The sequence below is a fragment of the Dicentrarchus labrax genome, unplaced genomic scaffold (genome assembly GCF_905237075.1).
Source record: "Dicentrarchus labrax unplaced genomic scaffold, dlabrax2021, whole genome shotgun sequence".
In the NCBI taxonomy this organism is placed as follows: domain Eukaryota; kingdom Metazoa; phylum Chordata; class Actinopteri; family Moronidae; genus Dicentrarchus; species Dicentrarchus labrax.
In genome coordinates, this window is record NW_026136709.1 from 16773603 (window position 1) to 16797149 (window position 23547).

Genomic DNA, 23547 nt, shown 5'->3' on the forward strand with positions numbered 1-23547 from the left:
ATCATGCCTCTTTGCCACCCATCCATACGAGCGCCATGGCATTAAACGTAATGAGCCCGAAGCTCCCTGTGGAGCCGGGACATGTTTTGTACTATACGCTGATGTAGGCAAAGGAGGTACTGCTGAATTTTCCACCACTGAATCGGGCTTTCAACATCTGAAGGGAAATGCACGAGCATCTGCATTTGTAGAACAGCCAATAGGAATGCCCTCTCTTTCTCAAATGATCTGTGATTGGCCAGCGTCTCCTGCCACTGGCTAGGTTGTCTGAAGCCTGATAACAGGGCCAAGAGGAGGTGCAGAAGTCTAGATTTTTTTCAGCATAAAATTCACTATTAACATGTTACATCTTGTTTGTTTAAGTTATACAAACAACAGCTCACACTGCATTTCGTGGCTGTGTGCAGATACTCCCTGGAGTTAAACTCCCAGTAAAACCACAACGTACACATCACTTTTATGTACGGATTAAACAAACAAGATATAAAATGTTAATAAGGAGCTTTAATAGCATTGCTAGACTGAATTTGTTACTTTTGAACAGAGTCAAACCAACTGTTTTCAGTTGCTATGCTAAGCTAAGCAAATGGCTTCATATTAACGTATATACATGATCTTCTAGTGTTAATCTCTACAAGTTTGTATTTCCCTAAAACATCTATTATTATTATCCTATGTTAATAAAAACTTAACAAAGCAAGTTAAAGTGTGACTTTGTCCACTGAGCCTGTTGTATTGTGTGATCTTATCAGGACATTATGTAAAATATATATATTTATATTATAAAGTCTATGTATTAGTACCCTGTCAGGCACCTAAAGGTAAAATAACATCCAGGATTAGTGAATATGACTAAAGGGATGCACAATTAATTGAAATATTATCAAATTTACAATATGGCCATGTGCAATATGCAAATCACAGATAAGCATAAAATATGTGACAAAATTAAATGTCATTTAAATAAATTACTGTAATGCTGCAGAAATGCCCTAGCTTGCAAATTTTGTTCTCCAGATTTAGGATTTGTTTCGTACAGCTCCGCAGAAATTTCACATCATCGTGATTTTAATATTTTTTTTGAGGTGAAAATTACATTTGCAATGCAAAAATCAATCGCAATATCTGTCGAAATAACCACATTATGATGTTTTTACCATATCGCGCAGCCCTAGACTGACCGTCTCTCTGTGGCTTTCATTACAAACATCCTGTACTTCACTCTAATCTCACTTTAAGTCCCAATTACCAAACAGCTGCCACTCACAGCTCACATAGAAGAGTCCTTTCCTTGAAACCTTCCACTGAAAAAAACACATATCTTCCCAGGACAGGATAACACAATCACCTATGACTTCATCCCATTGTACCCTCTGGTATTTAAAGAGCATCACATGCCACATAGATCTATTTTAACAATAGTTCTTGTCAGCATTGAATTTTATCATCTTATAACTGAAATAGTAAAACCTATACACTATACTCAGTACTGGGTTTATTTCAATGAATACATTTGTGTATCGCTGTCCAATACAATCACCCTGCAACTGTAAACCCACGTTCAGTTTTGTTGACGCTGTCAGAGAGGTGTTGATTCAACTCTCTGGTCATTTTGAGGCCACGGATGCATTATAGTGAAAGATGTTTCAAACATTTTGTCCATTTCTAAGTGAAGACGGTTGTAAACAATCATATCCGCAGCTTGTTACTGAGCTCAGCTGTCCAGGAAATTCCAACTGTATGGACGTCTCATGGGATCTATTAGGTCTATTTTTATGTGCTGCTTTGCATTGCTCCCATGTAATGCAGCTATTGAATAAAAGTTAACACTTCTAGATATGAACAAATTAAAGGAACTCACACACAGGCGTGGAAACATACTGCTAATGACCTCAATAAACAGTCTATAATAATATCTCTGAGTACAATGAAGGTTTTCTATGAAGCTAGCACCCTCTAGTGGTTTAAGGTGACACTACAATATATAATAAACAGATAAATACAAAGAGATCAACTGGTAAAGTTTAAATTAGCAGAGAAAGAAATTGCTTGTGTCCATTTGAAAAGTTAGCTTTATTAAACCCAGACATTAAATGCTTAAGTCTACTTATATTATGTAAACTGGTGTGGTTTTCGGTGAAAGTTTAAACTACTATGGTTTATCACACAGTTTGATCTTTTCCAGCCTTGCTATGGTGAGTCACTCATATTACATTTTGCTTGTTGTTAAAGTTAAATCTCAACACAAGGTGGCGTAATGTGCCAAGTTCCCAGAGTTAAATCTACTGTGTTTCTTTGTCCTTTACTAATAATAAATATATCAGAATTCATATCATAATATCATAATAATAAACATTGTTTAGTTTGTGTCCTCTCCTTTGAAAGACCAGATCATTATCGATAATTTAACTCCTTTTGTAACCATCATTAACACTAGTTATAGGGCTATAGAGCTCTAGACTGGTGGCTTGTTTGGTTACAACGTATAGCATAACTATAAGTAACTCTTGGCACATGTTCAACCATTTTTGTTATGCACTTTGAAAGTGATATGACAACTGGACAAAAAGACAGATGTGGCTTGTTTTAACCTGTGAGTCAACAGTTCCACATTGTTTTTGAAGCCCCGCAGCAGTAAGCCTACAGCAACGACCAGGGTACCAACTGTTGTCTGACCTAGTATCTATAATTATCCATCCCATCAACATTTTTCCCTTTATTGTTTTGGTTTTAGTGTATGAAATTCCTTTCATGTGTCTTTTCTTTCGCTTAATTTAACCAGGACAAAGTGTCTTTGAGGCTGAAATCTCCTTTTTAAAGAGAAACCTGTCTAAGAAGGCAGCTTAAAAGCATTTTTACAAACAACAATGGCATCAAAATGACCCCAGCTCAATTGGGAACATTGGAGTGAACTATTATTTGCACCTGATTGTCATCATTTATCAAAAACCACAAAACAAACAAACAAAAAAAATAAACATATATATTTGATAGTACATATAAGTTCCCCTACATGTCTGCTTTATTGGTGGTAACGCTCATTTTTCCCACGGCCTTCATTTAAACTTTACTTTAAATTGCACATTGCAAAGGACGTCGTATTCTTTCTTCCCTTATAAGGGCATATCCAGGAATGTCAACGCAGGCAAGGGAGCGTTTGTGGAAGTTACATTTACTCCACCGGGGGGGGGGGTGTGAAGGTAAATTATACATTTTATTACTACTACTTATAAAACACAATCAGTTTACGAATACAGTTTGATAAAGCGTCCCTTACATTGTAGCATTCAGACCGACTTAACGCATTAATTGTTTTCACAAGCGCGAAATAATGATTTCATACTTCCCGACCCCCCCTATTTCCCTCAGTTGGTTTGCTCTGAACGTTCTGTACGGAACCCAACGGTATGATCAGGAAGTGAAGGGCGGTGGTTGAGAGAAGAGCAGAACCGGGCTAGCTGACCAGAATCGGGTTGTTGTTGTCAGGTAAGCTCGGTGTTCTTCAACTCTACATCATAAATACACTGCTGCCAAGATACCACAATGGCAACAGAGCTGGCGTGTATCGGAATAATAGTTTTATTGTGATATTTATTTTAATGTTCGGTTGTTTGTGAACGCGGCTAACTGTTAGCTGCGCGGCTAACGGCTCGGCAGCTAACCGTATCGACCCCGAATCGGTTTCCAATAAGCGGATATATTGATTCTGCACCGGTGGAGCTCGTTGTTAGTTTGAATAAATCGATAATCTGAGGTGTGGGTGTGTGTTTGCAGGTTGGTTAACACCCACAGCTGTACGCACTCTGGTTGTTGAGTGTGTCTGAAGCTAGGCCGCAGACCATTAATTAACATTAACACTGTGTAAAGTTAAAGATTTAATATTTATATTAATGTCCAAGAGTTATAATAACAGCTTTTATTTTTAACTAATTAATAATAACTCGTTAATGTGCATTAATCTTGTGTAGTTTGCGAAGTGCGCAACACAAGCAGACGTCACGATGAGGTTTATTAATTGATGATTAAATAAAAATCAATAATATGACTGTTTGTTTAAACCTTTTTATAGTGTTTTAAATCTTTACAGACATTTATTTTTAAGTTGCTGACTCGAAAACACTGATCACTAATGGAGCTTAAGGATGACAAGCGCCCCAGCTATGTAGCTGTGTCATCCTTATTGATGAATCGATCAGTTTATCAATCAGTAAATCGATACCCAATGATTGCCCCCAACAGTATTGATGCTCAGTTAATACATTAAAGTTTGCTAGCACACATTATAGTTATTTCCTGTTGAATTTGAACAAAGAAGCAGTTAAAATGTGCCTTTTAAATAATCAGATTAAACTGTAGTTATTTGCATTAACTCAGATAATTCAAATTTATTTTATATCACCGAGCATTCATGGAGCCTTTTTATGATTCCCAGTGTCGTAGTTAATATCTCACCATGTCACCATATTGACTGACATATCTATCCAGATAATACTTGACGTCCACGTCGGTCCGTTTTCAAACATAAGCATCCATCAACATAAAGATGTGAGCGTAGGACGGTTTCAGTCTACATTCAAGACATTGCCTGATAAGGGCATCTGTCCTCACATCAGTAATTTTCCTGCCCTTAAGTGCAGCCAGTGAGCTGATCAACCTAGAAAGATGAGGAACATTTCCATTTATAGCTCAGTGAAGGACACCACACAGGGGAATCACTGCCAGAGAATTAAAATACCCTGCCACCGAGTTGTGGGCATGAATGACCAAATCTTATTTTGAGTAACAGCAGCATGATCCCTTTTACCTTTTGATCAGATTGAGTGATTCATGGGTTTGTCAAGCCTATACTTGATCATTTTCTAGTGTACTCTCTCTACTATTGTTGATTTATGTCACTGTAGCTAAAGAAGTTAAGTCAAGAAGTGTGTGAGCTTTCAGTAACCCACTCCTGCTGAACTGTAGTAAGATATGGAAACGTTGTCTTTAAGGAGTAAGCTCCTGGCTGTCATAATGAATGTATAATCTAACCTTTTAATTTATTTTCACAGGTATAAAACAGTCAAAATGTCGAGCAAAAGGGCTAAGGGAAAGACCACAAAGAAGCGCCCCCAGCGCGCCACCTCCAATGTCTTCGCCATGTTTGACCAGTCTCAGATTCAGGAGTTCAAGGAGGCCTTCAACATGATTGACCAGAACCGGGACGGGTTTGTGGACAAAGAGGATCTTCACGACATGCTCGCCTCACTGGGTGAGTAGGGAGAGAGTTTTTTTATTTCAGGTTGAGCTGCACCAACATGTCGGTAAGAGGCTGTAAACTGTTCTGAACTTAACTGCACAAAACCACTCAGGGTTTTTTTTAAGTGCACCTTATCGGTCTTTTTTATATAGGGAAAAATCCAACTGATGAGTACCTGGAGGCCATGATGATGGAGGCTCCCGGACCCATTAACTTCACCATGTTCCTCACCATGTTTGGGGAGAAGCTCAATGGCACAGACCCCGAGGATGTGATCAGAAACGCATTTGCTTGCTTCGATGAGGAGGGCACAGGTAAATTATAGTTTCTCAGTCACATCGGAAAAGAAAGTACATTTTTAAAATAATATTTTAATTTATTTTATTTGGCTGTTTGTAGTCTTTCCTCACTTTTTTTTTTAATATGTAGCACTTTGAATTGTAACTGTTTTGAAAGGTGTTAATGTACAATGGTACAAATAAAGTTGCCTGACTTAAAATAGTAATTGTATCTTTGCCATTAGGAGTAAATTCTTCAGGAGATGACCGTGGTGTTTATTCAGGCTGTCTGAGCCTTAACTGATTTGACTGGTTTCCCCCCTCAGGTTTCATCCAGGAAGATTACCTCAGAGAGCTGCTCACAACAATGGGTGACCGGTTTACAGATGAGGAGGTGGACGAGCTCTTCAGGGAGGCTCCCATTGACAAGAAAAGCAACTTCAACTATGTGGAGTTCACACGCATCCTAAAGCACGGTGCCAAGGATAAGGACGATTAAAGAGCCGTGCCGGCGTAAACTCCTTCCTCCACCCTCTTCGCCTCTTCTGTCAGCTAGATCACCGTGCTGCATGTCTCAACTTCTCCAGTATAAACCCCCATTTTAAACAAACCAAAGCAATAACTATCCACTGTTTTTTTTTTTTGTTTGTTGTGAACTTCCAGTATTGCCAAATGTACACATCTCAAATGAGGAGAAAAAATAGGTTGTGAAATATTATTTTTTTCTGTCATGTTAAGATGTGAAGTGGCAGCACCTTGGAAGCTCTAAGGGATAAGTCTTTGCAATCCATGTGATCGGGTTTAGCTGAATTTTTACATTTTATAATATAAACTTTTTAAATAAAAGCCCTCTATCAAGTTGTACTTTGCTGACTGTTTTTCCCTTCCATAAATGACAACTGAAATAAGTGTTGAACTATTCTGTCGTTATTTTTCCTTGAGGCTCAACTAAAACGCTTATGCACCACTCTCCCCTCCTCATGTGCTTGTCAAGTCTCAACAAGTCTTCTCTCCCTCCTCAACAAATTCATTCAGCGTGTGGTGACTAGCACCGGCTGAATTCTCTCTGGAGAAGGGGCAGGTGAGGTAATATGAATACAAACAAGGGGATGCTGCCCAAATACAGTGATCACCTGCATGCAATCGTGTGTTTCTGACAGAGGGATGGCTTTATGTAATGAAAATCTTTACCAAACACAGGGAAAACACTTGTGTTATCAGACAAGCATGATAAAGTAATCCCATCCTGTGACTGCATCAGGTCACGATTGATTTAGCCGCAGCACATGAGTTCACAATTTAAACGGATGAATGCCAAAAGTGGGTTTTATTGAGGAGCAGTGGGGGAAATTAAGTACATTTACTTAAGTATTTAAGTACACTTATGAGGTGCTTGTGTTTTAATTAAGTATAAACTCAAATATGCTACTTTATACTTACCCTCCACTAGATATTAGAGAAATATTGTACGCTTTACTTCACTAAATGTAGTGAAATTAAGCTGCTATAGTTACTAGTTAATTAGATTTTACATACACAATGGGATCAACTTATTAAACAGGCCCATCGCAGGTGTTTTGAGGATGGAGCTGGAGCTTTATTGATATGAATCATTGATTCAGGTGTACAAATAACTAAAACTGATCAAATGTAAACAAAACCAATAGGCCCATATTCATTTGGAGTTATATTTATGGGTCATATCGCCCTCTGGTGTCTGACACTGTCAATGTCTGAATGAGCGTCTCAAACTGCGCAGTGCTGCCTTCACATGGCGTCGGAAAGTCCCTCAAAGGTCAAAAGTCAAGTTAAAGATTAGATAAGGCTTCATAAAGGAGTGTTTTTTTACAGCCAGTGTTAATCAAACAACAACTCCCTGTCTAGTATTGGTTAAAGTTTTCTTCAGTCGCTGTGGAAGTATTACTTTACTTGATTTTTCTACAGTATTTCTGTTACATGGTCAATTTGAATCTATGGAAGCCCATTTCCCGCTAGTAAAATAAAAAAAATAAATAAAACAGATTAAAACTCAGCCTTGATAATAAAAATATCCCTGTGGAAAAATATAATTTGAGATTAAAAGTCATATTTTTTTATCTCATAATTTCAAACTTAAAAAAAAGATGATCTCTTTATCTGAATATATTTGACTTTTTATATCTTTATAATGTTTTATGTCATAATTTCTCACATCTATGTGTTTTAACTCATAATTTAGACTTTTTATCTCTAAAGAATGTATTTTTATTTCATTATTTCTACTTTTTATATCAAAATATTGACTCTCTATCTTATAGGTTCGTTTCTACCTCGTACATTTGACTTAACATAAAAAAAAATATATTATCCAGGCTAAGTTATCATCATTTTATTATTTTACTTCAAATCGCATGAAACACTTTTGACAACTCTCACACCAACTAACCAAAGTACCGATTTACGAGGTTCCCCGAACGCCTCACAGTCCTTATGGAACCACGTTATGACAGCAACGCTCCCGTCAGCCGTCCTGTGACCCTTCTGCCGTTAACGGGACGTCCAGGTACGACTTACACTGCTCTTCATCCTGTCTATTTGCTCTTTACTTTCATCACTCACACACAAAATATCAGCTTTTTTAAAAAGAAACACGTTAATACGAGCTCTTCCAGGCTGGTCCCGAAGCTAAGCTAAGCTACGAGCGGTAGCCGACAGCCAACTCAAGGTTGGTTAGTTAACAGGAGAGTGACGAGGAGGAGGCTGAGTGAGGAAGACTGTCTGTTGCTGACTTTGTTCTTTGATTTTAGTTTCGTGGTGTGGGTTTTTTTTTTTTTCTTGTTTGTTTTTGTGATTGAATAGAGAGGTCAACACAGTTCATGTTGTTGGTACAGTTGTTAGCTTTGGGGTAAGAGAGAGAGAGAGAGAGATAACATCATCCAGTCCTCTGAGGGCATTAAACTGCTGTTATATGACATTCATATAGCAAATACACATAGAAACCCAGTGTGAGCCTACTAAACAAATACAGGTATAAGGTTATGAAGGTATTACACTTTTGATGGATCACAACCAAAAACTTTTCTTGTTTTTAAAGTTTTTTTTCTTCATTGTTTTAGCTGGGTCTGAGGAGTACTTTTCATGGCTCTGAAGCTGATCCAGAGGTATCCGCTGCTCAGGCAGTTCCGCATTCAACGTTACCCTCCTGTTGGACCCGTCTGCTCCACCAGGCTCCTGAGAACCAGCAGTGTAGGTGAGCCCTCATGTGGAGTCTGTTCGTGCACCTCAGCTGGCGGCTGCATCCAGACGCAGGGTTGCAAGAAGCCCCAGCAGGACTGCGGGAGGAGGAACCTGACCACCATCATCAGGGAGCCGTCCTTCATCGCCAGCAGCTCTGTCGGACTCCACAGAGATTCAGGGCCCGAGTTCCGTCTGACCCAGCTGCACCCGCCCACAGCTGCAGAGGAGGAGAGTTTCCAGAAGCTCCTAAATAACTGCTCCTCTTCCCAGCAGGTCTTGACACTGCTGTGCTCGGCGGAGATCATGTCCGACACCATGGCTGCAGCAGGGCTTCACCGCGTGGCCGACCTGGAGCAAGGGGATAAATCTCTGAAGGACCCCAGAGTGCTGGAGAACGACACCATCAAAGCTCTGTGCTTCCAGCTGGAGCAGGACTCGAGGCGGCTGACGGATGCCGGGCTGGTATCAGCTCTCCTCGCCTGCACTCGCCTCTTCTTGGATCCGTGGAGCATTCTGATGGTGCGGCTGGTGTCTGAAAGCCAGGAGAGGTTAGACAGAGGGAAGATGACGTTAGGGCAGCTGTGCACCCTGGGCCATGCGATGATGGCTATTGAGGGTCCCAACAGTTTGATGCTGGTGCAGGTGATAAAGCAAATCGAGAAACAGAAGAATGCCCAGTGGAGCTTAGCAGATCTCACTGCTGTTTATAGATTTATGCAAACAGGTGTGGTTAAATATAAAAAATACTGGAATCTGCTAAAGGCCATACACACCCACACTATCAAACTTACCCCCCACATGGACCCCGCTGCCGTCAGCGGGCTGCTCGGTGCTCTCATGACCCTGCCTGAGACAAAGACCATGCCTCTTGTGATCAGTCTGTGTAAGCAGGCTGTACAGCATGTACCTCACTTCCTTGATGAGGAGCTCACTACTGTGCTTGGGGCCCTTATGCACTTTGGTCACAGCGATCATAAGTTTGTGGAGGCGCTGGAGAGGTATGTTCCCACAATGGCCTTCACCTCCGACCCAGAGACGGTAACCAAGGTGATTCAGTTCTTTGGCCGGAGGAACATCCTGTCCCCGACTGTGTTTGATGCCATTGCAGAGAGCTTCGTGTACCGAGCAAGTGACTACAACACCAGCCAGGTGGCCAGGCACATCATGGCTCTTGGAAAGCTCGGCTACCTTCCTCCCAATGCCGGCGAGGTATTCAGGAAAGTTGAAAGCATCCTGCAATCACGCTTTTCCCAGTTTCAGCCTCGAACGCTGCTCAACCTGCTCCACTCCTGCACCCTGGTGAAGAGGTACCCTGTCAACTTTGTGTCCAAGGTTTTCAGCAGTTACTTCCTCCAGCAACTGCAAGGTAAAACATCCTGTCAGACACCTGCAATATGTGCAACCTTTCCACAAATGCATGATTAAAAATAATTGTCTGATGTTAATATTGTTTCATATATTGAATTTCTTTAATTTTTTGATTTGTGATATTGGGCTGTATATATAATATTAACTGTGTTCCAGATCATGGCACAGGGATAGACTGGTTCGTCCAGGCACAGCTGACCCAGCTCCACATGACTTTGCAGTTGGAGTGTCCTTACTATAAGGTAAAATATGTAAAACTGTGTCAACGGTGAGAGATTAGGCCAGCCCAACAGAAAGACAAAGGAATAATGCACAGTCACCAACGTGAATACACACCCTCTTACTTGTTTGTGAGGTTCAATGCATTCCAGGTATCTGTAATAATATTGTGTCTTACTTAACATGGTTTGGTACGTATGCGCTTGTGCTTTCATTCTGGGACCAAAACAGATCTTTTACATCCTGATTCCACTGTAGCTTTCCTGGAAATACGTTGATGTTTTGGTCAGAAACATCTGTGAGAAATCAGAAAAATATACTTACAACTAAAAATTAGGGCTGCTAATGCAAGTTGCATGCGGTTTTGCAATGGTTTTAAATTTGTCCCATTTGATCCCAGTGAGATATACTGTAGACATAGCCAAAAAAGATTAAGACATTCTTCTTAACATTATATATACACCTACATTTGCATAGGTATGTTTTCATTAGTGTATAATCACCTGGAAATATTGTGCTACTTGTAAGACATTGCATTTTTCAACCTTCCTTTTAAATGTATTTTTTGGGGGAAGATTAGTATTGATCATGCTGTAACAGCTACACAATGAAACAATACAGATTATCCTTCATATACTTAATATTTTTTTGCCAGTATGGATGTGAAATTGGTCTTAAATTGAACCTGTTGAAACCTGTAGAAACCATTGTGCATTGGAAAAGTCTTTGCTTTTTCCTTCCATGTTGTCAGGTGTATTTAGTTTGATGCAAAGTGTGAATGTACTTGTGTTCCTTTTACTCCCGTTTCCTCCTCAGGGTCCCAGGCTCCTTCCGGAGCACCACGTCAGGACGTTCCTCATGTCAGGACGCTCTCTGGAGACGCCCGTGGATGTACAGCTGTACAACTCTGTGCAAGCTGGACTGGCGCATTTGCTCGGGGGTCGTTCATTCTTTGGATCCAAAGTTCTGACGCCGTACTGCTACACACTCGGTAACACACGCGTCAGCAGCTGGTTTTCTCCTTCACGTCTCCTATAGTCCACCTACAATGGGCTTGATGTTTGTTTTTTGTTCCTGTAGATGTGGAGCTAAAACTTGATGAAGATGGATTCATGCTACCTGCCAGTCATAATAAAGATGTGTACAAAAGGTAAATGATTTTATATATGTTATACAAGGTTACTACATTTAGAATTTTAAACGTTAAGTTAATCTTTGAGAGCTGGACGGTCAGGCAGAGTGATTTAACAACAGGTGTAAACATGTTGTTCGGTGTGTGTCGCAGGATGGCTGTCTGCATTGACGGACAGACGAGGTTCACTACAATAAAGAGGCAGCTGCTTGGAAAAGAGGCCATCAAGCAGCGACATCTGAGGCTCCTGGGATATGAAGTTGTTCAGGTTAGACCCTCACCTTCACTTTTATGCTTTCACAGGCCACAGACAGACCAGTAAAACCATTACTTAAGTACCTATTAATACCACCTCCAAATTGTTCCCTTTCTTTTGTTGTAATGAAGTATATTCTGAAAATGTTCACATTGAATGAACCATTACCAAACAGATGACAATGTGTCTGTTTATCTGCATTCAGTCAGTCTACTGTTATTTACAGATCACTGTGGATCTACAGGGACACAAAAAGTTCAGTCACATTTATTTTGGACAACAAAGTATTTTACTTCCAGAGGGCTTTATGTTTGACTGGTTGTTAGATCTGTGTATTATGTGCTGCTAAAAAGGTACATAAAAAATACAAGGACCTTATGACTGTTTTTACACTGTTTTTTTTTATGTCAAATTCTTTTCTTTATTAGTTTGTATGAAGTGACTGAATTATGTTTTTTCTTTCAGATTCCTTACTATGAATTCGAAAAACTGCAAACCAAGTCCGAGGTAGTGGAGTATCTGCACCAGAAACTCTTCCCTCACACTTACAGGCTGAACTGGTGATGATAATGTTGTGAATGGGATGGATGAATCTTGAATGTTGAGCCTAAGATATTTATTTTTCTTAAAACAGTCATTACCAGATGAATGTTATTGATTCTGCACTTTCATGTGTTTAATTTCAAAATAAAGTGACTTTTGTACAAATCCTTTTTTCAATTTTTTATTTCATCATTTGAAAAATATAATTTATTTAGTTCTTAGCAACTCAACGCTGCAGAAACTGTACAAAGTTAAGAGAATCCCGATTCCAACAATCACCTCAGATATATATGACATTAGCTCACTTATAGAATAATAAAACCTTTAATCAAAGACGTCTGATTTTAAGCAAATCATTATCAACCATTCTTTGGACAGAAGATGCTTTGATTTTCACTAACCGTCTAAGCCTGGGAGTGTCAGTTGGATAAATAGAAAAAAGGCTATGATACATGTAAAAACAGCGTTGGTCGTCTCATCGCTCCTTTTATGTAGCTGGAATCTGAGGAAGGCCAAACTCATCCACCAGAACACCGTCCTGAAAACACAAAAAGAGAAATGTGGATAAAAGAAACCTCTGAACTAATGGGAGAACTCATCGTTAAGATTCCAGAAACTGAAGTACCCTGTTGGATTTGTCTCCAGGCAGACCCTCCGGGATGGAAGGAGCTGTTGAAGCCTCATCCAGGTAGGAGCTGTCGTCATCCATCAGGAGCTCGTCTCCCAGAGCATCCAGCTCTGTGGATGCATAGCAAATGAATGGTAATGATGGTCTTTGGCTAAATTCTATATAAACTTTGTAACACTGGAAAAATCCTGGCTTTGAGATATTTTACTGACCCGCTTCCAAGTCATCGTCATCAATTTCCGGGGTGCCGTAGCTTCTGCCCAGTGCCTCCTGGATATCGTTGGCATCCTCCATCATGTCCTCCAGCTGATCTTGAATATCCTGAATATTAAAGAAAATAAAAGAGTTAAAATGTTTATATCTCATCCATCTAATCTGTAAGAGAATCACAAACACGTCTATTGTAGTGAATGCCCTACAAAAAGTTAATGCAAGTCCAACACATTCTCCCAAACTCACAACTAAAACATTATTTTTTGATCTGCTACAGTAACTTTATTAACTTCTGTCACGTTAGATAACCCTCAACACTTCTATACAAGAGCCCATGATGTTTTTTTTATGTGTGACTGCCATATTAGGAGAATAAGGATGCATTATCTATAGATATTTACAAATGTATCCACTGTGACACCATCTTATCTGCTGATATCAATTATTTTAATTACAGGGTCTGTGGCCCTCCTACTGAAGTAAATCTGTAGTCAGTTACCTCAATCTTATCAATTTTCACGTTCTTATATGCCTTCTTCATTTCTTTGAGGCCAGTTTTCATGGCATCAACCTAAAAAGAAAGAGCAAATGTTAACAGAAAGACACATTTTCTTCCAGATGTATCTTTTTGGGTGGAGAACCAATCCCATCTGTTTGCTCTCTTACTGTGGTTTTAGTGTCTTTAAGGCTCTGGATTGTGTAGTTTGCTTGTTCCATGTTGAACGACTGCTGCATGAGGTTATCTCTCTGGCCCTCGTACCTGGATGATGAAATACAGTTGACGTAGAGGATAACTGTGATCGATGAGGAAAACATTTGAAGCTTATAAAAGGTTAGTTTTAATAATATAATTGGCTTTGAAAAATAAAATGACTTACATTCTCTTTTGCTTCAGGACTCTCATAGCCTTTTGCTTGACCATGTTCTAAAAAAGATTTAAAATACATTTAAAACAAATAAAACCAAGTATATGATGAGTAAGGCAGAACATTAAGCAATACTACGTTTTTGGTACCAACTTTGATCAGATATTCCTGATTTAAATAAGAATTTTGACAATATTAAACTGCATTTTGTTAAAGTTAGTTACATAAAACGTATTTTACAGCATAAAAGTTTTGGACGAGATATCACAAATGTGCTTCTTACAGTTTTCTTTTTAATAACCAGTTCTCCACTTACACACACTCGTGTATTTGGCTCTGCCTTTCTCTGTGTGTGTGTGTGTGTGTGTGTGTGTGTGTGTGTGTGTGTTATAATAAAAACTAAAATATAAGATGAAACATATGTAAACGCTCACTTTATACTTGTATGTGAGTTGAGTTTTGGTCCTGGCTTGTAGCACCCTAAAGGACTTCATGAAAACAACCTATTCCTTTATAGTGTGTGTGTGTGTGTTAGAGCGGCACTGGACAATAAATCCCACCTTTGAGGGTCCATCTCTCATCTTCTTCATCTGATCCTTGTACTTCACAAGCTCTGCATCTAGTCTGGCGATCTTCTTGTCAATGGACTCTGACCGAGAATCAACCTTAAAGAGAACAAAACACATAAAGGATGATGTTTACAAGGGGTTGTTTAAAATAAATACAGCCAATTGTCATGAGCTGATTAATTGCATAGACGGTTTTCCCTTTAAAATACACATATACAGTAGATTAATTGAGTGAAATCAGCTGTCTGGGAGCTAATAATAGCTCTGCTGAGACAAATAACCTGTATAACTGGTTGAAGTTCACTTAGAGACTGACATGGTTTCTGGTGTGTGACAGTTAAATGGTTTAAATACCTCGAAATGACATAATGCTGATTCATGATCTGAACAGACAAAAACCCACTGTTCAAGTTAAATACCTTACTTATCGATAGATGCTATCAATACACTGCTGTTAATAATACCACAAATTATATTAAATATAATCCTCTCTGTTGTTGTGACAACATGGCAAACACTGGCCTTCTTTCAGTTTACAGCTAACCGAGAAAAAGGAGGCTCCATCTTTGTTTACTGGGTTTTAATAAAAGACAACGCTCAAAAAGTTACTCCACGATTAAACTCACGTTTCCTATGCAGTCGGAGAGGTTCGGCGGAGGAGCTTTGGGCTTCCCGCTGCCGAATATGCGGTTCATGTCGGCGAAATAAAGGTTTTTTATCCACGCAAAGAAGGCTGATAGCTCGCAGCCACCGTCCAAAACCTCCGAGCGGAGCGGAGACAAACCCGGAAGAGAAGGCTGTTCCGTGACGTCAGAGGAGTCAGGTGATCAGTGCTCGCTCAGCCGCGCCCCTCCGAAGTGTTGTTGTTGTTGTTTCTTATTTATTTTTAGTTTATTGTGTTTGTATCTTTTGGAATATATATATATATAATGCATACATATATATATATATATATATATTTATTTTTATATATTTTTTTTTAAACAGAAAGGGGCTTCTTAACGTTTAACCCGGTTAAATAAACAGTAACACAATATAACAAAGGGTGGGGTCAGTGGCATGTCTACCTTAATTTATATGTTTTATTTATGTCCTTTACCATAGAGTTCTCTTCTCTCTCTCCTTGCAGGGTATAAGCTGCTTTCTCCATTCTCATATAATCCAGTCCTTCATATTCTTCTTTTTCTCAGTTTCATTAATGTTTTACTACCAGAAATTTACTCTTTTGTTTGGTTTTCTGTGTAAACACATCTGGACAGGGGTTGAATCTGTTCACATTAAAGCCACAACATGAGCGTGCCTCCCCACAGCCATGACAGCGTGCTTCTGATATAGTTGGGTTTATTTCATTTCATTTTACATGGAGTTACCTTAAAAGAAAATATTAATTTATTTGTAGTGCACCTTTAAAAAAAAAAAAAAAAAAAAAAACGTGTGGCAGAGTGCTTTACAAAAGGCAGCACATTAAAACAAAATGACAAAAAGAAACATCTCAGGCAACGTCGAGTAAAGAAAAAGAGGAAGGTTGTATTTTTTTATTATATGGATTAAAAGTACTGATTCGTTTTCAAACTAAATGCTTTATGGTTACTACTTTATCTATATTTAAGTATTTTAATTTGTTTGGATATGAGATGAAGAAAAGCAAACAGTTTGCTAATGAAACTATGACCAGTAAAGGTTTTATTGAAAAACTATAATAATTTTCTCTTGATTAGATAATCAATTATGAGCCAATAATTTAAGCATTAATGTGGATGGCTGCAGTGAACCATCTGCTTATGTCAACTTATGTGCATTGAACTATTTTATTTTTAAATCAGAACACATATGTCATAGTAATTACATTTTACTTCCTCTGGAGGGAGCTGCTGGCTTACAATAAAGCACAAAATCTACACCTGCAGAAGACTCTCGCCCTCCCACTAAAACTCAAACCTGTGCAGAAAAATGACATAAAAACTAAAGATGAGCTTGAGAGAAGAGAATCTACATGGATTTGTCAAACTCGCTTTAATATTAAGCACTTCACACACAGGATGTTTTGATCAATACATCTGCGGTTCAATTGCCAGCAGACAAAGCCAATATACAGCAGCAGCAGATTTAAACAGTAAGCACAGAGATTGAAAAAAAAACAACAACAAAACAAACAAAGATGTTTTGGTCACAGTGTAGTTTCTTAGAATCATGTCTCTTATTTATTTATTTTTTGTCAAGGAACAGAATGTGCTATAAATATTTTATGCCAGTATAATGATGTGATTAGAGATTTATCAACACTTAAAATAAAGTTCCCCCAAAACCCACAAAGCTCTGGTTTAGGGACATGATTTCAAATGGTTTACGTTTATTACTGAATGACTTAAATATTAGCTGAAGTTCTCCTCTAATGAGACAAATGAATTTATTTACCATGGATATGTTTATTTAATACAGTCTATTTGTAATACATTCAAAATAACAGCACAGTCCATGAAGCATATAGGCTGCCGATGTTGCATTATACAATTATAGCAATGATTGTTGACATGCTACAAATACTATTCCCATGACGTCTGTGCAACCCTTTTTCTTATCTTTACAAAATAATGTATACATACATACTATAATACTGTACAGTCGGCAGAATAAATTGTGTTTAACAATGTGAACAACTTTGTTTAAACAGATATTCATGTTTTCAGATTGCGCTGATAGAACATTTCTCTACAATATTAGCACGAGTATTTCCATAGGACGATGCTTATCATGGTAAAAGCCATAAACAGCACATGTGATGGAGTTATATACCATAAATTGAACAACTTATCCAACTGGACACAACTCCAGAGTCAAAGCTGATAGAGAGCCCTCTGTCAAATATTAAATGCACATTCAAGTCCAGGATTTAACTTTAATCAGCCATAAACTTGCTTTTGATGCAACTTTTTGTTTACCTCCCAACCACTTCAAAGTCAGTTGAGTCAGTTCTCTCACATTGTGGTCAATCAGCACACTCCAAACTCTTCCCACAGGTGAAAAGGATTTCGGCACATATCGGCTGTCAGTGATTCATGCAACTACCACCTAGCTGCGTGTTAACTGCATGAAGAAAACTTTATGCATGAAGTGCGGTTGGACCCCATTCAGTTGTCATTACTTAAATCGTTTTCTGCTGCTGCAAACATGTGCTATCCTGGACTGTTAAAGGCACATTTGGCAATAGAAAAATGATTTGAGGAAATGTCAGGAATACATAAAATCTGAGAAAGGCGTAAACAAAATGCAATTAAACTAGCATTAAAAACATTGATGTAACAAGTATACTGTATGAAACTCAACAGGAGCCAATAATGTTACAGATCAGTCTCTTTCTAATTTTTCCATTAAATAATCTACCATTTTCCTGAGAAATGTTGGCATTATATCATGGTAATCTATATATACTCAATGAGCAGTCCTTTCTTAATTATATATATTATATATAAGGACAGAAGATGGTTAGAAAATAGATGCCGCCACATTTGATCTTTTTTACAGCTTTAACCAAATTTTGTTCAACTGCCAAGAGGAATAAAAATGAATCAGAGTGAGAAAAAGTCACAGCAAAGTGGAAGCTGAAGTTATTGTCATGCCCTCCGCATGACAATAACTTCAGCTTGGTGTTTTTTGATTATGTGGATCTATGGAAAATATGAAATACAATTTATAATGCGTAACTTTTCTTTGATCTCTGAAATGAAATCATATCAGTGTTGGCACTGGTTGAACCCCCAGGTGACAATGAAAATAAATCGAGTCAACTTCTCAAAACTAGTCTACATTGTTGATGTGACGTGGGTTAGGCCCAGGTCATGCGAGTCTTCCTTTCCAATGTGAGAAATTGAAGACAGTTCCACTGCTAGTCATGTGGGTTTACTAGTCCCATCTGGGTTCTCCAGGGGAACAGCGGCCTCCCGCACAGTGCTGGGGTTCTTCTTGCTCCCTGACACCTTGTCCCCCTTCAGTTTGGCCGAGAGGCAGAAGTCTTTGAAGCAGCGTTTGAAGTTCTCATCCAGAAAGGCATAGAGGACAGGGTTGAGGCTACTGTTTGTGTAGCCCAGAGCCACACAGAAGAAGTAGGCGGCCATGATGGCGGTGGTTTCGGGGACACTGACGAGCGCCTTGACCAGGATGAAAATGTGAATGGGCGTCCAGCAGACCACAAACACGGCCACCACGACCACCACCAGCCGCGTGATCCGGCGCAGGTTGCGGTCCTTTTCCCGTGAGCCGGACAACATTCGGACACTCTTCAGCCTCAGGACCATGAGGGAGTAGCACACGGTGATGATGAGCACAGGCACGACGAAGGCAAAGACAAACACACATATCTTCATCAGTGTGTCCCAGTACACGTACGGCTCTGGGAACTGTAAGGCACACTCAGTTATGTCTGCAGGAGCAAAGGAGAGAAGGAAGGAGAGGATGTGAATTAAGGAATGAAGTGCACCTGTGGCTTTATGATAAATACAATTCCACTCTGTCTTTCTGCTACCAATTTAGCAAGCAGTTAAGGAGCAGCTCAAATGGGAATATTTTGCTCTAAAATAATCATCTATATTCAGGAGGGATGATGCATGATGTGTGGCTAATAGAAAACTCTGCACTGATGGACTTGATAGAATACATTAATGCTCTTATTTTGAATATTTCCTGCACATGGAAGGTGAAAAGCACTTCCTCACCGCTCTTCGTCTGGGTGCCACCCAGAACAAAAGCAGGTATCCCCGCGGCTGACGACAGAATCCAGATGCACACATTGATCATCTTGGCTTTGATCGGAGTGCGGAAGTCCAGGGCTTTCACCGGGTGGCACACGGCCACATAGCGATCCACGCTCATCATGGTGAGAGTAAAGATGCTGGTGAACATGTTGTAGTAGTCGATGGAGATGAAGACTTTGCACACCACCTCACCGAAGGGCCAGGTGTTCAACAGGTAGTCTGTGCTCTGGAAGGGCATTGTGGTGGTAACAAGGGCGTCAGCGAGGGCTAGGTTGAAAATGTAAATGTTGGTGGCTGTCTTCATCTTTGTGTACCTGTTAAACATGCAGAACACAAGTTTGTCCTGTATTAGGGAGGTGGATAAAGGCAACCAGAGCTAACCCTCCATCCACACTGGACATGGCTGTCATATACTGTCTTGACTGACTCTTTAGAAGACCTTCCTTCTTGGCTCATTATGAATTAAACATTGTCCATTAGTCCAGAATGCTTCCTTGAATCTGTAATGTAATTTTTCTGACTCACACTTCATTGTTATGTATAATACGCTGCTGATTGCAGGCCATGTATAATCAACTTGTTTTCAACTCATCAAATTATAATAGCATTAAAGCAGTATATGATTACTTTTGCAAAGTTTAATTTAAAATGTAATTTAAAGTGTTAATTTTTACCAGTGGTAATGCCTAGAGGATGTAATGAAGCACTGAAGCATTGAGATTAAAATAAGATTCAGAATTGCCTATTCTGATTAATGGTGATTTAATATTAACAATAAACACATGTTCATTATAACAGCAAAGTTTCAAAGTCACACGTGTTTCTTCCACTGCAAGCAGCAGACAGTATGTGCTTGTTTATTGTCTATTGTCATTAAAACTGCATTTGTGTTTGTGACTGATGTCTAATTGTGGCCAAAAAGATAATTTATTACTCAAAATCAAATCTAAATTCTTTCTCTTTCCATTGAATAAATCCTTCAATAAAGTCATATATGCTGATGACAACAGATTATTTTAGAGGCTGAAAGCCTTCAAGCAATAATTAAACATTTTGTGATATATACTAATTTGCTTTCTTGCCAAGAGTTAGATGAGACGATTGATACCACTTTCCATCTGAAAGTCAAATATGAAGCAACTGCTACCAGCCGATTAGCTTAGCTTAGCATAAAGACAGGAAACAGGCGGAAACGGCTGTCTAAAGGTAACAATATGATACCTGCACATCTAAAGCTCACTAATAAACACATCTTGTTTCTTTAATCCGTACAAAACCTGCTAGCTGTAGCTTCATATTGAACATTTTTGCACACATCTTTTGACAAACAACATTAGCATTCATTTGGAGTTTCTGCCAAATGAAATTCCAACATTCACTCTCCTTTCTCCTTTCTATCTGAGTTTCACTGTCCACCAACTCCTGAGGGAAATATCTGACTCTTTAGCTGTTAAATGCTAACTTTTCTACCTTGCTAACAAATCAGAAACCAAAACAAAAAGCTGAAAGACGCTAAAAACTGTAGAGTTGGGTGATCTTTATGTGTGAGTATTTAACTACCAGTGCCACCTTTCACATTACATGTAGTCACTTGATCTATTGTTAATACAAAACTATTGATTAGAGTGGCTTTAACAGTACAACCCATTTAAAGCCTGAGGGTTGCACTGCCATGTCAGGTAGTCTATAGCAGATAGCTCAACGTCTAATGTGTGGTCTATGTTGACTTTAAGTGTTTTGGATGAGGGTAATTTCAGAAATTTGTTTGCTCTGAATCAACACAAAACCTCTTTTTTATTTCACTTGAATGGATGCAACTAAACGGTAAAACGTACAGTATCTTTTGGAAGTGAAGTGATAAAATTGGCTTCTACTGACAGCCAACGCAATCAATCTGATTTGAGGTAATTGTTGTCTATGGACCGAAGCCTTCTGGATGGCACTGCTGCATTTCACATTACATCAGAGGAGATTTGTTGCTCTCGCACACCATAAATAACGGCCCAATGAGGTGCAAGCAGGCTATCAGCTTGATAAAGCACCACTGGTTTCAACTCTGATTAATATCATGCCCACCAGACTGGGAGAGATTTACAGAATATTGTTATTATATGGTGGCAGTCTATAGGGTTATTAGATTCATAAAATTGGCCACTTTAAAGGTTTCAGGCACTTCTCGACCATTGAAGGAAGCAGAATCAACTCTATATTGCCATGCATTTAATATTGAATATTGAAGCAACAGCATTGATATGAACCCGTTCTCTATCAAAATGCAACTTCAGTTTTGTCTCCTGTGACTTGTGAGCTATATAACTCATATATATTTAAATGTGGTCCCAGCCAGTTACACGCACATTACAAGCTACTTCTTTGGGTGAACTGTGTGAGTGTGCTTTAGGGCAATATGCCTTCTTTCAGTGCAGGCATTGAGGAGATATGACACAGACCAGATGGCCTGGAGGTCACTGTGAAAGCCCTAAGGGTTGGTGCCAGTGTCTTCTCCACCACACAAGTAATGACATTTACAGAGACAATGGAGAAACACATTCCTCAGCCTGGACCTTTGTTGTTTTATGTATTTCTAAAAACATATTGCATAATTCATTGCATGTGCAAACCGAGATTATATCCCTCTAACTTGATAATGCTTTAAGTTAAAACTGCTGCTTTAAAAATCACAATAAAATTATATTTCTACATAAGCTTACAGTGTATTTCTTGCATAGGATAATGATTGCATGGATTTTTAATAGTAATATATAAGAGAAACATGACCTTACCTGATGATCACATACATGACGAGGCAGTTGCCCAACAAGCCCACCACAAACACCACAGAGTAGACTGCAGTGATGATGGGGATGATGGGAGACATGCCCTCCTGCTCCCAGCTATCATCGTGGGTCACATTGCGGCTGTCTGAGTATCCGGACACCCAGGATGAAGAATTCACTGCACAGTCTTCCAGCAGCGTGGACAGGCACTTATTGTCTTCTTTGAAAATTTCAACCGGAGTGCTTTCCATGTTCACACCTGTTTGTAAGGTTGAAAAACAAAACCCTTCAAAATAAGACTTTAAAGCATAAAAAAATAAAATAAAAATGCATGTGTTGCAATCAGTGATGTGGATGGACAAATAAGGTAACGCTGAGCCCGAAAAACGCACGAAAGAAAACAGTTAAATCCTAAGAGAAATTAAAAAATAACGTTACATTATCACGTTTGTGCAAAAACCATGACAGCCTCACAAACTTCACGTCGGTTCCGGAGCCACTTGTAGATGCAAAACACAGTGGGAAATAAAAACACAGGAGCTTCAGCCTTTCAGTGGAAAAAAAAATAAAAAATGCGTACTGTAAACACATCACTGTAATTTCAAGCTCGGAGGTTTACTCACCTTGATCAACCCGAATTAGGAGACGCAACCTGTGAAATAGCCCAAAATCTGTTCTTCCTGTTATAATTCAGGTTGTTTTTGTTGCCTTGGTGAAGGTTACAGCTCGTCAAAGTTTGGGGATGGTTCTGCGCGCCTGGAGAGGAGCAGCAGCGGCTTTGCGGACACTCGTGCACACGCACTGATGGAGAGGTGGCGCGCAGTCAGGCTAGACCCACCACACACACACACACACACACACACACACACACACACACACAGAGAGAGAGAGAGAGAGAGACATGCACACACAGAATAGCCAACCTTCACCCAAAATATGAGATGACAGAGCGATGACAATGACCTGCAGGCACACAGCTTCCTACAATCACATGTCACAGTGGAGTAAAAAATGTTGAGCATCATTAACCAAGACATCAATGATTTGCGTATTGGAACATGTAATAGGGGTTAACACAGTAAAAAAAGGCATTGATATAATGTATTTGTTATGTGGGGATGTACAAATAAAGAAAATATAGCCAGATTTAGGTTCTCTATATGCAAATTAAAAAACAAAAAAGGTAATTTTTGCATTTTCTCTTTGTGTTAAAGTAGACAAAGGGGAGGTGGGAGTGAGACAGAGGGGAGGAGAATGCAGGAGACATTAATCTGGTAGTATTCAGCCTTGGGTGATGGGGTCATAACCGCTTTCACTGGACACAGCACTGCACATTTCGGGGCATTTCTGCTTTAGTGGACATAGTGCAGAGGGACAAGGCAGGGAGGTGATATATGAGCACAGTCCAGTGCAGGCAGGATGCAAACCAGCCAACCAGCAAGCAAGGATGACCCATCATTTCACCTTTTAAATTATTTTAAAAGTTAAAGTTGATACA

At 39.2% G+C, this 23547-nt stretch overlaps 4 protein-coding genes across 4 annotated transcripts; 2 read left to right on the forward strand and 2 right to left on the reverse strand.

The window, feature by feature from the left end:
- Positions 1 to 3363: 3363 nt before the first annotated feature.
- myl12.1 (myosin, light chain 12, genome duplicate 1) lies at positions 3364 to 6423 on the forward strand. The gene is made up of 4 exons (XM_051411004.1): positions 3364 to 3486; positions 5049 to 5248; positions 5389 to 5550; positions 5841 to 6423. Exons 2-4 carry the CDS (start codon positions 5065 to 5067, stop codon positions 6011 to 6013), a joined length of 519 nt encoding a protein of 172 aa, XP_051266964.1. The 5' UTR covers positions 3364 to 3486; positions 5049 to 5064; the 3' UTR covers positions 6014 to 6423.
- A 1541-nt stretch (positions 6424 to 7964) lies between these two features.
- Positions 7965 to 12413, forward strand: fastkd3 (FAST kinase domains 3). The gene is made up of 7 exons (XM_051411000.1): positions 7965 to 8056; positions 8610 to 10096; positions 10255 to 10340; positions 11134 to 11308; positions 11398 to 11467; positions 11603 to 11717; positions 12171 to 12413. Exons 2-7 carry the CDS (start codon positions 8632 to 8634, stop codon positions 12267 to 12269), a joined length of 2010 nt encoding a protein of 669 aa, XP_051266960.1. The 5' UTR covers positions 7965 to 8056; positions 8610 to 8631; the 3' UTR covers positions 12270 to 12413.
- On the reverse strand, positions 12414 to 15321 carry chmp5b (charged multivesicular body protein 5b). Its single transcript, XM_051411002.1, has 8 exons — positions 15151 to 15321; positions 14516 to 14620; positions 13968 to 14014; positions 13756 to 13849; positions 13589 to 13660; positions 13089 to 13197; positions 12874 to 12986; positions 12414 to 12786 (listed from the first exon to the last, which is right to left on the reverse strand). Exons 1-8 carry the CDS (start codon positions 15217 to 15219, stop codon positions 12736 to 12738), a joined length of 660 nt encoding a protein of 219 aa, XP_051266962.1. The 5' UTR covers positions 15220 to 15321; the 3' UTR covers positions 12414 to 12735.
- Positions 15322 to 16522: 1201 nt separating this feature from the next.
- LOC127369671 (delta-type opioid receptor-like) lies at positions 16523 to 22836 on the reverse strand. Its single transcript, XM_051411239.1, has 4 exons — positions 22673 to 22836; positions 22056 to 22308; positions 19234 to 19586; positions 16523 to 18941 (listed from the first exon to the last, which is right to left on the reverse strand). Exons 2-4 carry the CDS (start codon positions 22298 to 22300, stop codon positions 18412 to 18414), a joined length of 1128 nt encoding a protein of 375 aa, XP_051267199.1. The 5' UTR covers positions 22301 to 22308; positions 22673 to 22836; the 3' UTR covers positions 16523 to 18411.
- Positions 22837 to 23547: the final 711 nt, after the last annotated feature.